The sequence below is a fragment of the Rhinoraja longicauda genome, chromosome 14 (genome assembly GCF_053455715.1).
Source record: "Rhinoraja longicauda isolate Sanriku21f chromosome 14, sRhiLon1.1, whole genome shotgun sequence".
Classification (NCBI taxonomy): Eukaryota; Metazoa; Chordata; class Chondrichthyes; order Rajiformes; family Arhynchobatidae; genus Rhinoraja; species Rhinoraja longicauda.
In genome coordinates, this window is record NC_135966.1 from 14839427 (window position 1) to 14857936 (window position 18510).

General features: G+C 38.4%; 1 protein-coding gene across 1 annotated transcript in view; it reads right to left on the reverse strand.

Moving 5' to 3' along the window:
- LOC144600087 (electrogenic sodium bicarbonate cotransporter 1-like) overlaps nucleotides 1-18261 on the reverse strand; it is a 58541-nt gene extending 40280 nt beyond the window's left edge. Inside the window, exons 1-7 of the mRNA XM_078411483.1 lie at nucleotides 17987-18261; nucleotides 13328-13488; nucleotides 7697-7849; nucleotides 6225-6301; nucleotides 4376-4533; nucleotides 3139-3226; nucleotides 1686-1840 (exon numbers count right to left, since the gene is read on the reverse strand). Coding sequence (XP_078267609.1) covers nucleotides 1686-1840; nucleotides 3139-3226; nucleotides 4376-4533; nucleotides 6225-6301; nucleotides 7697-7849; nucleotides 13328-13488; nucleotides 17987-18261 — 1067 coding nt within the window. The remainder of the gene's footprint in view (nucleotides 1-1685; nucleotides 1841-3138; nucleotides 3227-4375; nucleotides 4534-6224; nucleotides 6302-7696; nucleotides 7850-13327; nucleotides 13489-17986) is intronic.
- Between the last annotated feature and the right edge of the window lie 249 nt (nucleotides 18262-18510).

The window sequence follows — 18510 nt, forward strand, 5'->3', positions numbered from 1 at the left end:
TAATCTTTCGACATTTTATATTACGTTAAAAAGGATCAAGAAAATGAGAATTCTACTTCAATTCTTCTTTGAGGAAATGGCATGAAAATTGGATAATAATCAACACTAAAGCATCTGGATTTCCAAAATATTTTGCGCAAAGTTGGATTAAAAGGCTTTAATCAAAGTCAAAGTTGTGAAGATTCAATAAACCCAGGTAATGGATAAACATGAATTAAAGGATAAAAAAGTTTTCACTCAGGGAAATGTGGAAATTTTGAATTTTAATTTAGTATTACAATAGTAAATGAGTTGCTTCAGAGCAATGGCATACATATAAAAAGGAGAAATAACCATTGCATGCCCTCCTCGAGTGGTATTTAAACAGATATAAGGAAGCATATGATTGAGACATAGGAATCACAGTAGACTCAAAATCACATGTTCAATCAATATAGATCAATCAATAAAGTCACAAGGATGCAAACTTATATAGTAAAGATGATAAAACATAATTCAGAACAGTTAAGTGGCAAACTGTTAGATGCTCCAGACAGATGGCTTGTGGGATAAGCCTCTGATTCTGGTTGCCAAGAAGTGAAAGATATCTTAAAATACTGGAAACAGTGGTGAGAAAACTTGAAAGTTGATCCCCAGGCTCAGAATCATCTTCTATAAAAGACACAGCAGAAACACTTTATTTATTTATGGGATATAGACATTGTTGTCAATGCCAGCATTTACACATAACTTCCCTTGATCTGAGGTGACAATTAGAACATAACCACATTGGCGAGTTTTGAGTTACATTTAGACCATACCAAGTAAGAATAGTAAATAACAAAGAACTTCAGCAAACTCGTTAGATTTCAATGACAATCCTGTCATTTCACGGTTATCATTGCAAGAATTTTTTTTTTTAATTCTAGATTTACTGTACTTGATGAATTCAGTTTACGGTTTAAACTCAGACTCTGGATCAATGGAGCAGAACTCTGGCTGCTGTCAAGTGAGTTCTACACCTTTGATACCGAGGAAATAGAAAATGTTCATCCAAAATATTATTTCAGTTCAACCCCAGTACTTTACTTTAAAAAAAACCACAATTTATACCTTGAGAAAGGAGAATTAAGATTAGAAATCCTTCTGCATATGAAGTGTGGGTTTGGTAGTAATTCTGTTTATATTCAGTTAGCCACACTGTAACACAGTATGTTAGAGAAGATTGGTAAAGATTTCCACTTCTGCAGGTGGCTTTACAACCTGCTTCCAAGACAGTGTTGATGATTGAACAGCAAACCTGGTCCATGAAATAGGTTTGCTGGATACAAGAATTTCTTTGTCACTTGACACCAGATATTCCTTCAAGGCACTGCCCTCATCTTCAGGATGATAGAGTTCTCAAGTAGTAAGAAACTTATTCAATGCAGCTATTTTGTCAATTTTCAACTGGTTAAGTTTCTGTAAGTTCTTGTATTTTAATAAATAAAGTGGGACGGAACATCCCGTCTACCATAACTCCACATATTTACGCATGTTTTTTAGCTTAAGGTTGGCAAAGCCCCGTACTGATTGTCAATGGCCAACAAACCAACTGTCCACTAGGCAGCAGTATTGGAAGCCGAATCTCATGGCCTTTATGTTGATGGGCAGTCAATTGGATGGAGAGAACAAAACTTAATCTAATCAATTTATCCAGCATTTACCTCTTGTGTACGGATGGAAGAACCTTTGGTGGGGCTATTCGTAATGTGGGATCCCACCTCCCTGGAGGAAGCACAGTCACTTCATCAAGGAAATCATCAAATCCAACGAGAAGGTCTTCTCTCACTTTTGCTTTGAATGCCACAATATGGAATAACTGAAAAATAAATCTTACGTTATTTAATCAGCCAAATGAAAGGACAGATAATATTTTAAAGTATAAATATCACACATTATTAATAGATTATTTTGTGGGGATTTAGTTTCACGAGCACATTAATTTAGAATATAAGAAGTGTTATCGCAATTCATGAACATTTTAATTTCAGAATGAATTGACTAAAAATAAGGGCCCAGAATGTGCTGCCCCTCGAATTGTAAATCAGCACAGGTTTAGCAGTAAATCAGCACAGCACAGGTTGCTGAATGCCTTGTGATATTCTGCAGTTACTCTCACATAGAGAGTAAGTCATCTTCAAACTTCCATCTGTTATTTCCATGAAGTTGATGCATTTCTACAAAATTGTTGATTAAATTCTCCTCAGAATGTTATTGGTCATTATGAAAAGGTTAAAATTCTTGTAATACTGATAAAAGTTAAATTGTGTCGTTTTCATTTTTATAGCTACTAAAATAAATTTGTAAGTGAATTTTGGCTTCAGGTTCCTGGGCATACACATTTCTGATGATCTGGGTCCAGCACGTTGATGTAATTATAAAGAAGGTTCACCAAAACCTCTAATTCCTCAGAAATTTGAAGATATTTTTCTTGTTGTCAAATATTTATCAAACTTCTACAGGTGTATACTGGAGAGCATAATGGCTACTTGTCATCATGGCCTGGTTCAGTAATCTAAAAGCCTTGGAATGGAGAAGCCTCCAGGTAATGGTGATCATTGCCTGGTTCATTATGGGTATTGACCTTCCCACCATCAAAGGGATTGACAGGAAGCACAGTCTCAAGAAGGCAGTTAATATCATCAAAGACCCACATCACCTGGCCATGCTCTTATCTCACTGCTACCATTGGGTAAAAGATGCAGGACCCTTCCTGAGAACTATTACCTCCAGATTCAAGAACAGCTTCTTCCCATCAACCATCAGGTTCTCGAACCTCCTGCACAATCCTAACTGTAATCCGATCTGAGTAACGATCTGTTATCGATTTTGCAGTAAGGTTATTACCTCAGGCTTGCATTATCGTGGTCTAGTTTACCAGAAAAACTGATAATTTATGAAATATGTATTTATTGTGCTGTTGCATTTAATGTGCCTGTAAAGCTGCAGCAAGTCGTAATTCCATTGTTCCAGTAGCGGGCCATATGACAATTAAACATCTTGGCCTGACTCTTGACTCTTATACCATTAGCACCTTGTGTGGTAGTTTGTACAGTAATTATATGTTCTGCATAGTTAATAAGCTACAACAAAAGATGTATAATTATTCTGGCTTGCCTCATCTGTAAGCAAAATTCCAACAGCTCTGCCAATATGATGATAAATCGTAGCTTTTGCTATTGGCCCAAGAAGAATGAACAAAAATCTGAAAGAGAAAGAAAGAGATTTAGACTGTTTTGAAGTAAATGTTGTGAGGCCCAGTGTCACCTTAACAGTAACCAACATCAGTCATAAACTTGAAGACATGTTATGGATACATCTTGCTCATAAAATGTACCATTGATAAAATCAACAGATAAATGAATCTACCCAAGATTATTTATAAGGTACCCCAATGCTTAATGTGTAATTCAAAGAAAATACAACATAGAAAGGAGCCATTTGGTTCTTTGTAGCTGTACCTGTGCTGGATTTGTCAGAGTTTAGAAAATTCTGCTCTGACAAGGGTGATACTGCTCCTTACTTCTGTTTGGCAAATTACTAAAGTTGAACTTTGTGGTACACATTATGCAAACTTCAACATTAATCATAAAACATGGCAGGGAAAGTGACTCCTTGCAACGTTGACATGTGGACATCCTGACATATTGAAAAAAGTGAAAATTCCATGGACAAAAATATCCATGCTACATTTTGCTTAAATCGAGTTTGTATGTTTTTGCAGTTTACTACGGCAGGTGGATTTTATTACAACAGCCAATGTTCTGGTGAATTCAATATATTTAAATGTAAAGAAAGAGCTACCTTAAAGAACTATAAAAAGAAACGATCAAAATTGTTAATAATAGGATACCGTTTGCAGTAAAAGAGGACAAATAATCGAATCCAACACATGAAGTTGTATTTATTTTACAGCATAAAATATACTGTTGAATTAACGAATGTTAACCCCTGTTAAGCAAATCTGCTTAAACAGAGAACATAAGCTACAGTGCGATATAAGTAATGAGTCAACCTGTATTAAAAGGATTCGAGCTAGAGCTTCATGGAGGTGCTAACATTAATCCCAAAGGAAAAAAATATGAGGGGAATATCATTAATAATATCTATTTATCACTTGTTGGGTATTTCATGGTTTAAAAAAAGAATTGGATGGACCATGGTGATCCTTATTAAATCCACTGTCCCTATTTGACTGAAAAGGATCTTTTGGGAAGATATAGAAAATATCGATAGAAAAATATCCCAACATACTTCAACTGGTGCAGAATGATCTAACTTGTGATATGAATAACATTTGAAATATGCACGTGATGTTAATTCCACACACATCCATATGATATAATATGCTTACCTGGTTGGCAGTGGCACTTCTGAAAGGGCCCCAAGGATTACTGCCTGTTTTAGTCGAACGAAGGCAACAAATGGCTTATCCAGAAAGTCTACTTCACCTACAAGCACATTAATGGCTTCAGCACCTTGTGGGATGTGTTTCTTGAACTTATTTTTCAGCTAAATAAATTAGAGTATTTTTGAATGTAAGAAATATGAAATAACCTTGATAAAATTATAACAAATTGCAATATTCATCTTCTGTATGAAATGATTGTGGACTAAAGCAATAAAGTTGTTTCCTTTTTAGCAACGAAACATTAAAAATATAATTGAGATTAAATGTTCCATGCTGAACAATTAACAAGAATACAGCATCCAAGGGGGAACCAGAGAGAGAATTCTTAGCGTTTGAATAATATTGTAGAATTTTATTAATTAACAATGAAGAAAATTTGCAAGATCGAAAGAGGCCTTTTGGTCCTCTATGAATATGCCAGAGGAGACTGGAACGAATCGGAAAGAATGGAGTGCAGCATCAACAATGTGACACAATGATCACAAGACTATTATCCCAAGTGAGATTTTAATCCTGGGAGAGTAATCTCGAGCAATTGTTAAGAATTGTTTGCCAGCTTAACTGCAAAGATGTGCACACATAAACCAGTACTTAGTTGTGACTGGTAGTATAAATTATAGGTTTATAATTCTTTATAAACCTAATTCTTTAATTAGGCTTAAAATAAGCTCACTTCACAGATTAAGCAATTATTTTTAAAGGAAAGTGATCGATTGTAGGAATCACTCCCACATCAAATGGAGTCCCTACTGGCTGAATTTGTGTGCAGTGCCAATGCTGTCAAAATGATCAAAAAAGGCCTGTGCTTCATTCATCCTTCAGGAGCAGTCAACTTTTGTCATTTATTGACAATGATTAAATACATGGAACATAAAAAAACCTGTATTTTTATTATTTATTACTCGTTTGTGGTAAGGTCAGGGTACAAGTCACATCAGTATTCAAAATGAGATTGGTTAGGAAGATGAAGGAAAGGGGGACAAAAGGATGCAACAGGAGGTTAGACAACTGTGATCATGATCCTTTACTGGTCACGAATAAAGTTCAAAGAGAATTGGTTAGACCAAATGACCATTACATAACTTCTATGGATTAGAAGTTGCCCCCTGTTGTTCAACGTAAGGCCAACTGGCTGTGAAATATTACTGCATACAAAGCTTAGAGCTTCATAGGCAATTGAACGGGCTTAGCAAACCAAAATTTGCAGGGAGGCCTATCATCCACAAACATCTCCTATTGTGCAGACTCGACCTCATGAAGGAATTGGGCAAACGATCAGGGTTGATTGGTGGAGGAGGGCTGCTGTGATGGAGAGAGTCACTCCCTCCACCAAGCGGCCCCCCATCATATCATATCATATATATACAGCCGGAAACAGGCCTTTTCGGCCCACCAAGTCCGTGCCGCCCAACGATCCCCGTACATTAACACTATCCTACACCCACTAGGGACAATTTTTACATTTACCCAGCCAATTAACCTACATACCTGTACGTATTTGGAGTGTGGGAGGAAACCGATCTCGGAGAAAACCCACGCAGGTCACGGGGAGAACGTACAAACTCCTTACAATGCAGCACCCGTAGTCAGGATCGAACCTGAGTCTCCGGCGCTGCATTCGCTGTAAAGCAGCAACTCTACCGGCAACAGATACGGGAGGGAGGAATAATCATGGAGACAAAGTCTATTTTTGGGGAGAGATGGTGTGGAGATGAGAGGTGATGGGGACAGAACTTTGCAAAAGTTGAGCAGGTAAGAAATGCGACATGTTGAAATATAATCCTATTCTTACCTGTTCTTGGAGAGGTTTATCTGAGATTTCATTGGAAAAGCCTGAAGTTGTATTATAATTCATGGGAGCAGCTGTACCTGAAAAGGAAAATAGATTCCTTCATTAATATAGGTTTTTCATCTGTTCATCATTCCGGAAAACATTTCGATGACATTTACCAGACAAAATTGAAATATTTTTAATATTAGCCAGTCCCAAGGTGTCTAATTTCACTGTCATTATGTGTATATATTATGCTACACTAGTTTAAGTTTACTCAGAAAATTATATTCATTTTATTCACCACTCACAAAAAAGGGAGGCAGAAAAGATCAACAAAACATACCTCTGGGGTGAAGGATGCAAAGGAAAATTAGGTATTTTTCACCATTTGGAGGTATCTTAAATACTATGTACGGATATGATAACATTGTAACATGGGTAATTAGTATGATACTGCGGCAGAACATAGCAAGATGTTATGTTATACTTGTGGGAAGAGGCGAAGAGTTAATGTTTCAGTCTAAGCATCTTTGACCTGAAACATTAATTTTGGTTCTCTTCCCACAGATGCAGAGTACACCTGCTGAGTATTCCCTGTATTTTCAGTTTTTATTGTGGAGACGATGATTTTATAATTAATTCTCAGGATTTGGGCATTGCTCGTAAGGCCTGTATTAGTTGCCCACCTGTAATCAGCCTTGAGAAAATGATAGACACAAAATACTGGAGTAACTCAGCGGGACAGACAACATCTCTGGAGAGAAGGAATGGGTGACGTTACGGGTCGAATCATGAAATCCCCATAGTCCTTCTGGTGAAGGAGATTCCACCTTAAGTTCGCAGGAGTAACAGGATAAACTGTAATGGCAGGGCACTGCAATGAATGTTTAAGAAATAAATATTCTGTGTCAACATCAGTCTCTCAATTTCACCAAATTATCCATTAGCATTTTAGCTTTAAAAGGAGTTGGAAATTTTTTTGTGATTTCTGAAAGGAAAAGTGTTACGGGGTTGAGCAAAGTTCATCCTTCAAAGAGATCACAATGGACCAATTGATATTCTTCTCTGTTGAGCATCTGTGATCTCATGAGTTGACCTGCAGAACACATTTCTGTAACTTTCACCATTTCATGGTGTTGGCTTTTGCCACAACATCACAATATTATTCAACTCAAGCTTGCACCTCCCTGTAGATTGGGAAAAAAATATTTAGTCGTCAAAGGCAAAGTCATATTGGCTAAGGACCCCAGAAGCCAATTAAATCATTCACTAAAATTGGATAGTATCTTTGGGAAATGAAAAAAAAGATAACTTTAAGAACAAATCAAATCTCAGTATTCTCTGAATAATCTGAATTGTCTGAAACAATATTGGCACAGAACTGGGAGCAGGATGCTTTGCTGCACACTTAGGCTGATGATAGAAGTTGCAGAAACTGAATACAGAGAAAGTAAAATTAAAAATAGAATTTCTTAATAATAATGACTTACTCGTGCAGGAAATTCTCTTCCCTAAGTCAACCATGGCCTGTACCCTGGTCTTTTTTGTGTGGTGCTTGTGACTCCGAAGAAGGATATATGTGACTTTTTCCTTGAGCTCACTTCTGAGATTGCCATTTATAATTTCATTGTTGACTATTGTCTCTGAAATCCAAACAAATTTTACAGATAAACTTTTTACTTAACATGATACTCTTTTACTTAACATGATACTAAATGGATGTGCCCAACAATTGCTGAAACTTCTTATTTGTCACTGTCATCTCTTTTGCAGACGCACATTTATTATGAAAATATTTCACCAAGAATCTGATAGCTGATTCAAGTTGTGATTTTCTTTGTGAACCTGGTAAGAGAGCCCATTTTGGGACATCATAAAAGAAAACTGTTTGTATTTTTAATCTATGTTCTTTCTCACGGACATATACATAAAATCCAGTTGGATTGACAGAAAAAAGATGGAAGTCAATACTTCTTTGACTACAAAAGAAACCAAGGGAATTGAGCTAGTGAAGGAAGGTAAAGCAAAGGTAGAAGAACAGCCAGTATCTTCTTCAAGACGTCAGACCTCGGGTGCTGTCTATGTGGAGTTTGCATGTTCTCCCTGTAACCACCTGGGTTTCTTTCTGGTGCTCCAGTTTTCTCCAACATCCCAAAAAGTGCGAGTTAGTTGGCTAATTGGCCTCAGTGAATTACCCCTTCTGTGTAGGGAGTGGATGCGAAATTGAGATGACATAGAAGTAGTATGAACAGGTGATCAATGGTCAGGGTTGGCTCGGTGGGCCGATGGGCCTGTTTCCATGCTGTATCTTTCTATCAATCAATCATACAGAGTAGTGGAGTAGGACCACTACTTAGGACTGAATGATCTCCTGCTCCTTAATCTTAAGGTCTTAATGGAACACACTCCATATAAAATCTCACTTCATGCCCTAGATTAAATTAGCTGACTGAAAACCTCAAAGTGAACTATTATCGAACCTACATGTGATAATAGCTCTTTTATTTACTGAAACACAGTCACTGATCTTCTGAACTTTCAGAAAAATATAATTATTGATCATACATATGTGGTTATGATTAATCGAGTAACATTTTAAATTGCTGAGAGAAAACTCCTATAATTGCATCTACATATTCTGAAAAATCATTTAAATTAACAATCTGATAATAACATTGTGGAAATTCACAATTCACAAATCCCAAAAAGAAAAATAGATGTTCTCCTGAACTTTATCTCCTTTCCAAATATATAATTTCAGAACTCCTACCTTTACACTCAAGTTTTGTTGGTGTTTATATTTCAAAAGTGCACACGTATAGAAAACCACCTAGTTGTCTCAGTGCAAAAGACATTCACAGATATACTTGATCCTTTCCATCAGAGGACCACTAAAGAGCCTTTACAAAGAATACTGATTAATGTTTGTCTGCCTATGTTGAGGGTATTTGGTCCAATTAGATATAATCACGACAAATATTTAACGCTAATAATATAAGAAAGAGAAACTTGAAATTGCATATTTTAACAACTGAGGATGAAAAACACATTTATTTATTTGAATGATATCTAGCAGAATCAATTGATACTGTTGCTGCTCGGCCCTTCAGTTTTGTTTCATTTTTTTTAATCAGTTATTTCATGAAGCAAAGAATAGTATGATTTTCCTAGTTCTACTCAAGGCTCCAAATTATTAACTTATCTAACTGTTCCCTGATGCAATGTGTAACTTTTATTTAGAAAAGTCTAGTTTCAGAATTTTATCTCTGCAAGATTAAGAGATTTATTCCCAAAGGTCAAGCATTTATTGCCTGTGAAAGATATTGCAACAATTTTCATATTTCCTTTGCCTACATTACCTTCAACATCGGAAGCTTTGAGATGCATTACATGTACTTCTGGATATGGGAGGAAAGTGGAGCATCCGGAGGAAACCCATGTAGTTGTATGTTTTCAATGGCCTTGAAATAGCTATGCAAGATTCATAATTCACAGCAGGGGGACAAACATTCTGGCAGGCAGGTTTGCTAGTGTGACACCTGTGGCTTTAAACTAAGTAGTGGGGGGGAGGGGTTAACAAATTGTGAATATGAAGATGAGGTAAAAAGGAATACAGGAGATATTGCAAAAGACTCTCGGAAGAATGGGAACAGAAGTTCTAGAGCGGAAAAGAAATTAAGGGCAGGGCCAATTGTGAACGATGTGAGAGGGGAGGTAAATACAGAAGTTAAAGTGTTGTACTTAAATGCGCGTAGTATAAAAAATAAAGTGGATGAGCTTGAGGCTCAGTTAGTCATGGGCAAGTATGATGTTGTAGGGATCACTGAGACATGGCTACAAGAGGACCAGGGCTGGGAACTGAATATTCAGGGGTACACAACGTATAGAAAAGACAGACAGGTGGGCAGAGGGGGTGGGGTTGCTCTGATGATAAGGAATGATATTCATTCCCTTGCAAGGGGTGACATAGAATCAGGAGATGTTGAATCAGTATGGATAGAAATGAGAAATTGTAAGGGTAAAAAGACCCTAATGGGAGTTATCTATAGGCCCCCAAACAGTAGCCTCGACATAGGGTGCAAGTTGAATCAGGAGATAAAATTGGCGTGTCAAAAATGTAATGCTACGGTGGTTATGGGAGATTTCAACATGCAGGTAGACTGGGAAAATCAGGTTGGAAATGGACCCCAGGAAAGAGAGTTTGTAGAGTGCCTTCGAGATGGATTCTTAGAACAGCTTGTACTGGAGCCTACCAGGGAGAAGGCAATTCTGGATTTAGTGTTGTGTAATGATCCTGATCTGATAAGGGGACTAGAGGTAAAAGAGCCATTAGGAGGCAGTGATCACAACATGATAAGTTTTACTCTGCAAATGGAAAGGCAGAAGGGAAAATCGGAAGTGTCGGTATTACAGTATAGCAAAGGGGATTACAGAGGCATGAGGCAGGAGCTGGCCAAAATTGATTGGAAGGAGGCCCTAGCAGGGAAGACAGTAGAACAGCAATGGCAGGTATTCCTGGGAATAATGCAGAGGTTGCAGGATCAATTTATTCCAAAGAGGTGGAAAGACTCTAAGGGGAGTAAGAGACACCTGTGGCTGACAAGGGAAGTCAGGGACAGCATAAAAATTAAGGAGAGGAAGTATAACATAGCAAAGAAGAGTGGGAAGACAGAGGATTGGGACTCTTTTAAAGAGCAACAAAAGTTAACTAAAAAGGCAATACGGGGAGAAAAGATGAGGTACGAGGGTAAACTAGCCAATAATATAAAGGAGGATAGCAAAAGTTTTTTTAGGTACGTGAAGAGGAAAAAAATAGTCAGGGCAAATGTGGGTCCCTGGAAGACAGAAGCAGGGGAATTTATTATGGGGAACAAAGAAATGGCAGACGAGTTAAACCGTTACTTTGGATCTGTCTTCACTGAGGAAGATACACACAATCTCCCAAATGTTCTAGGGGCCGGAGAACCTTGGGTGATGGAGGAACTGAAGGAAATCCACATTAGGCAGGAAATGGTTTTGGGTAGACTGATGGGACTGAAGGCTGATAAATCCCCAGGGCCTGATGGTCTGCATCCCAGAGTACTTAAGGAGGTGGCTCTAGAAATAGTGGAAGCATTGGAGATCATTTTTCAATGTTCTATAGATTCAGGATCAGTTCCTGTGGATTGGAGGATAGCAAATGTTATCCCACTTTTTAAGAAAGGAGGGAGAGAGAAAACGGGTAATTATAGACCAGTTAGTCTGACATCAGTGGTGGGGAAGATGCTGGAGTCAATTATAAAAGACGAAATTGCTGAGCATTTGGATAGCAGTAACGGGATCATTCCGAGTCAGCATGGATTTACGAAGGGGAAATCATGCTTGACAAATCTACTGGATTTTTTTGAGGATGTAACTAGGAAAATTGACAAGGGAGAGTCAGTGGATGTGGTGTACCTCGACTTTCAGAAAGCCTTCGACAAGGTCCCACATAGGAGATTAGTGGGCAAAATTAGGGCACATGGTATTGGGGGTAGGGTACTGACATGGATAGAAAATTGGTTGACAGACAGAAAGCAAAGAGTGGGGATAAATGGGTCCCTTTCGGAATGGCAGGCAGTGACCAGTGGGGTACCGCAAGGTTCGGTGCTGGGACCCCAGCTATTTACGATATACATTAATGACTTAGACGAAGGGATTAAAAGTACCATTAGCAAATTTGCAGATGATACTAAGTTGGGGGGTAGTGTGAATTGTGAGGAAGATGCAATAAGGCTGCAGGGTGACTTGGACAGGTTGTGTGAGTGGGCGGATACATGGCAGATGCAGTTTAATGTAGATAAGTGTGAGGTTATTCACTTTGGAAGTAAGAATAGAAAGGCAGATTATTATCTGAATGGTGTCAAGTTAGGAGGAGGGGGAGTTCAACGAGATCTGGGTGTCCTAGTGCATCAGTCAATGAAAGGAAGCATGCAGGTTCAGCAGGCAGTGAAGAAAGCCAATGGAATGTTGGCCTTCGTAACAAGAGGAGTTGAGTATAGGAGCAAAGAGGTCCTTCTACAGTTGTACCGGGCCCTGGTGAGACCGCACCTGGAGTACTGTGTGCAGTTTTGGTCTCCAAATTTGAGGAAGGATATTCTTGCTATGGAGGGCGTGCAGCGTAGGTTCACTAGGTTAATTCCCGGAATGGCGGGACTGTCGTATGTTGAAAGGCTGGAGCGATTGGGCTTGTATACACTGGAATTTAGAAGGATGAGGGGGGATCTTATTGAAACATATAAGATAATTAGGGGATTGGACACATTAGAGGCAGATAACATGTTCCCAATGTTGGGGGAGTCCAGAACAAGGGGCCACAGTTTGAGAATAAGGGGTAGGCCATTTAGAACGGAGATGAGTAAGAACTTTTTCAGTCAGAGGGTGGTGAAGGTGTGGAATTCTCTGCCTCAGAAGGCAGTGGAGGCCAGTTCATTGGATGCTTTCAAGAGAGAGCTGGATAGAGCTCTTAAGGATAGCGGAGTGAGGGGGTATGGGGAGAAGGCAGGAACGGGGTACTGATTGAGAGTGATCAGCCATGATCGCATTGAATGGCGGTGCTGGCTCGAAGGGCTGAATGGCCTACTCCTGCACCTATTGTCTATTGTCTATTGTCTATAATGTAAGGGCATTTGGCAAGGCTTGATTTTTTTCTGGGGAGTGGGGGCATTTGGCAGTATCTAGATGTTAGATAGAACAACAGAAGGATCAACGAACAGAGCTGCAATTGCGAAGAAGCAAGCAGAAATAGATATTTTTGCAGAAATCCTTACAAATCCAGGGAATTTAGCCCAAAGACATACCTGCACTTGCCCGAGGAGTGCACCAGAAGGCTATACTTTCCTAGGGAGGTGGTCATTGAGAATGTTCTGTTCCCTTGTGCTACTAAACCTGCCAGTGTTTTATTATTAGAAAGATTATTAGAAATAATTGCTTCTGCTATGTTCAAGTTCTGAAACTGCACTTTTCCCTACGAAAAATTTAAAGAAACCATTGGAAGAATGAATCATAAACTCTTTAAATTTATAAAGCATTCCCAATGCTGTGAGGAAAAAATGGTGTAAATATTAAATGTTAGTTTTATGATTAGTTTCATTCATATGTACCTAATATCTCCTTAAAACCTTTAGCCTCCACATCAAACAGAAGTGTTCCCTTTTCTATGCAGGTACGTAGCTCAAACAGACTGTGTAAGGATAGGGTGCCTACATGAGGCTTGCTCCATCTTTCACCTCCTTCTTCTATTTTTTCCTCAAACTTTATCCACCTGTGAATAAATAATAGATTTGACATTTGAAAATGCATGATTGTGATTCATTTATAGTTCATTTGAAGAACTATATACTTAAACATTATACATGTTAATATTACAACTTTCCCTTCAATGGTACCTCTTACATTTAGAAAAAAGGCCAAGGGGCACTTTACAAAGTATGAGGGAAAACTTAGCTAAAGGAGACTTTAGGAGGTAACCAAAAGTTAAATTAACAGAAGTGTTTAAAGGGAGCAAGGAAAATAAGGATGGGTTGGGAAAAGAATTACAGTGGTGCAGCCTCACCGTGGCAGAGACGGGTTCGATCCTGACTACGGGTGCTGGCTGTACGAACTTTGTACATTTTCCCTGTGACTGTTGGAGACTCATGAAGGAAGAAAGCGAGAAGACTACTCGAGAAGCCAGAAAGAGAACAAAGGAGTTCATTGCGGTAGAGATTGCATGGATTAGAGGAGACTAATGTATTTGCCCAGCCAAATCCATAGGGGAATTTAAGCAAAAGATTTTTAGAGTTGGGAAGAATGAGATAATGCTAGGAATTCTCAATATGTTAAGTAGCCTGTGGAAATGAGAAGCAAAAATGAATATTCCAGGATGATGATCATAACTGATGACAAGTCATCAACCTGAAACCCTGATTCTGTTTCTATTTGAAATATGTTTTCTGATGTGCTGAATATTTCCACCGTTCTCTGTTTTTTAATTAAAAACTGAAAGATCTTAGTTTTCGGAAAGTGGTTGGCAATTTAAAACTGAGGTAACTGAGGAAAATTACTTGATGCAGAGTTGAGCAAATCTTTGGAACTCTACTCCACAGGACCGCAGATGCTGACTGACGATGTCATCTGAGACTGATAGATTTTCAGGCCACGAAAAGAATCAAGGCATAAGGGTGGGAATCTAGAATGGATGACAGTTGATCCACAGTGATTATATTGAATGGTCTTGCCTGCTTCCAGGAGGGCCAGCTCAGACCTGCATTATGGACAGCTTGTGGTCTCAAACCAGCTGCACACTGACGAAATAGAACCACTTTCAATTGTTGCAAATGTTAATGTTGGGGAACTCAGAGTCAGCCTATTTCATCTCTATTTATAATGGAGACATTAATCAGATTCAGAATCAGAATCAGAACAAAGATACAACGTTTGCAGAGTAACCGACAATGACGGGGAGTGGTTTCTCAGACTGGAGGAAGGTCTGCAATGTTAATGTGGCTTTCAGCTCTTTTATTCTGCTCCTTCTTGTCCAAGGGATCAGTGATAAAGGAATTTCTTCTGGTATGCAGAGTCTTTGTGACACCCTTGATGCATCAGTGGGCTGAGAAAATGCTTAGCATTTCTGCATCAAAGATTTAGCCAAATGAAAATGAGCAGAATCAGGATTTAACTTGGCAGGGAAGTCACAACCTCTGGATGTATAAATTGTCTGTTTCTGCTCATTGATAAAACATATGAACAAATAGCCTTGGGTGGTTTAATGGTGGATGTGCCCAACATCAGGCTAAGTGATGGGATGGGTGAGGACAAGAAAATAATTGAGAAAATAGAAGTGAAAGCCTTGCAATTTTTGTCAAATTTAAAAAGAAAATAATATAAGTTGCAATAAAGTAATTATAAGGGGAAGTGAGTTGTGAATCTGTGGAATTCTCTGCCTCAGAGGGCAGTGGAGGCCAATTCTCTGAATACATTCAAGAGAGAGCTAGATAGAGCTCTTAAGGATAGCGGAGTCAGGGGGTATGGGGAGAAAGCAGGAACGGGGTACTGATTGAGAATGATCAGCCATGATCACATTGAATGGCGGTGCTGGCTCGAAGGGTCGAATGGCCTACTCCTGCACCTATTGTCTATTGTCTATTGTCTATAAAATTAACGTTTAAAGTATTTGGAAGAATAAGAGATCAGTCTTTGCCTAACACCTGAGCCAAACAATGGGCCTATCAGGCACTGCCCTGCCTGAGGTCATTTGTAGCCGGGCCTGATTAGTCCTGTTCTTTTCTCGCCTCCAGCTCTTCACCCCCACCCACCCAACCCCCTACTTTCTGTCTAAAGAAGGGTCCCGACCTGAAACACCACCCATCCTTTTTCTCCAGAGATGCTGCCTGACCCGCTGAGTAAGTCCAGCACTTTGTGCCTATCTTTGATATAAACCAGTATCTGCAGTTCTTTGTGTCTATCTGAGGACTTGATCCTGAATATGCCGACTTACATATCCGAGAATACTGCACATCCCTCCAGCATCTCACCCACCAGGCCTTTCTCCTTACTGAACACAAAGTGCTGGAATAAGTCAGCGGGTAAGGGACATGGAAAAGTAAAACTTTGGGTTGGGACCCTTCTTCCGACGGTTTACTCAGGGGGAGAAGGGAAAGAGAAGGGGACAGAACAAAGTCTGGCAAATGATAGGTAGATACAGATACCTGTATTCACCTATCACTTACCTAGCTTTGACTGCAACCATCTCTTTTGCAGCTTTCTACGTCCTACTACAATCGGTCTGAAGAAGGGTGCCAACCGGTGTTGCCTATTCATGTTCTCCAGAAATGCTGTCAAACCCACTGAGTTACTCCAGCACTTTGTGTTCTACGCAAGTTCCCACCATCTGCAGTTCCTGCTGTCTCCTTTCACTTGTACTACCCACATACATGGCTGGTAGGCTATTCAACCAGAAGGGTATTTGTCGTGCAAATAACATGACTTTTATTAAATATATGAATAAATGTGTGGCAGTTTTCATCTGACTCATAAATTTAAAAATCTTCAAATCAACTAACCGGCAATTAATTGCCACTCATTATTTCAATAACACTTATCATTTGCACTCTCAGTATTCTGAATCTGAAATTAGCATAATTGAAACAGTTTTTTAAAAAGAATGTGCCTCTTCCCAGTCTAAAAGAATGATTCAATAGGAATACAATGCTGTAAGGTACTGTGATGTGGTGTCACTGTTACTAGACAGCTGGAGTTCTAGACCATTGATGCAGAGACATTGATGCTGTAGAATTTAAATATTCTACAGCTGGTAGTTAACTCAAAGTTAAAGTCATCTTAATGATGATGACCACAAAACTACAAGATTATACTAAAATGTTCTTTGGATATGGGGATATTAATAATAGAGGTACAAAGTTGGCCAAGTACCAGACAATGGTGGTGAATGGTTATTTCCTGGACTGGAGGAAGTTAACAAGTGGCATTCCCAAGGGATTGGTGTTGAAGCCATAGCTTTTTTTAAAAATCTATTAATGGCCTAGAATTGGGGATGTGAGCCAAATTCCTAAATTTACAGATGACACACGACTAGGCAGTTTACTACTTGTCTACTGTGAAGCGGATAGTGATACATTGCAGTGGAATGGGCAGATGCATGGCTCAAATAGCATGGACATTAGCTGCATACATTCAGGAAGGTATTGGAAGTTGACAAATCTCAATTAAGTCAGCTTGAAAAAAAAATTGATGCAAATTCTCAGAGAAATTATTTTGAGGGGCAGTAAAAGAATTAATTGTAACTTTCCATGAAACTCAGAGATAAACTGATACTGTCATATAAAGAAAGGTCCTTTGAGTTAAAATCAATTAATTAATTAATTAATTGATTTATTTATTTCTCTCTTTCTCTCTTTCTCTCTTTCTCTCTTTCTTTCTCTCTCTTTCTCTTTCTTTCTTTCTTTTCATCAAATTAAGCTATACAAAAATAAGCAGTTCAAATGATACAGCTGATCAAATTCAAATTCATTCTTCGCCTGGTTTAAGTATAGATTAACATGGAATGTCCTGAAGGAATATAAGTTTGAGCTGAACAGACCAAAGTTCTAGATTCTTTCCAATTTGACACTAAAATCCTTTACTTTAGTTGTGAAGAGTTGATGTCACTATTGATGTACAAATACTTGCACTAAAGAATGAGAGATCAGCTGTGATAGCTTTTGTAGATTATTGTTATGCTCTCTCTGAAACACAAATGTATGGGCACAAAGAGACCTGTGAAGTACCAGTGTTGAGTAAGAGATCATATAGTACTTGTTGTTTAACACTTCAACACTGTAACACTGTATTCTGCACTCTGATATTTTTCTCTTTGCTTTCCCTGTTGTACTTATGTATGGCTTGATTGTATGATTTGATTTAACTGGATAGCAATGCGAACAAAAGCTTTTCACTGTATTTCGGTACATGTAACAATAAGAAACCAATAGCAATACCAAAACCATTTTAATAATTTAACAATAATTTTAATATAAATTTCAAGTTCTTGAAAAATATAAAGATGTTTTCCTAGTATTCAATTAAGTATTAAAGGAATTAATGAGGTTTGTTTTATTTGAACATTGTCATGTGTTACTTTATTAATATTTGGAAATATTTCTTGGCATATTTTCTTTAATTCAATTCTCTTTAATTGTCTTTAATTTTCTTTAATTTAATTCAATGCCCAAGTGTTATTGCAATCCTAATACAATGTAAGACAATAACAAAATAACTCTTACCTTGTTGTTTCCTTCCAAATAAATTCTTCCCCATTAATCGGAATAAGTTCATCTAATTCAGTGAACAGTGGGGGAATCTTGGGTTCATTCTCTTCAACCAAAGTGGAGAAGATTCTCTCAGTGGTAGGTGATGCTTTTATATTAAATATACTTCTATTAACTGCTTGTGAGATTAAAAGAGAACTGCGACTACACAATTCTGATTTCCGTTCACTGTCACTGGTTGCTTCGATGGTCTTACAAGAGAGCAGTTCTTTTTTCTCCTCTTGTGCCATTGTCCATTGGGCAGAGTGGACTCAGGATCAGAAATGACTTACTGCTGTAGCAACGCTGAACCACGACTGGAGTACTGTTCCTAGTTTACATTGACTTATTAATTCTCACCAGCATCCAAAATCACTGAATGTCATCCTGTCCATATTGGAACTTACCTGAAAAATTGCAGGTAAAGCCAGTTCCAACCAGGCTGAAGCAGGTTCGTGGAACTGAAAAATGGTTCTTATTTCAAAAACAACAACAGACTA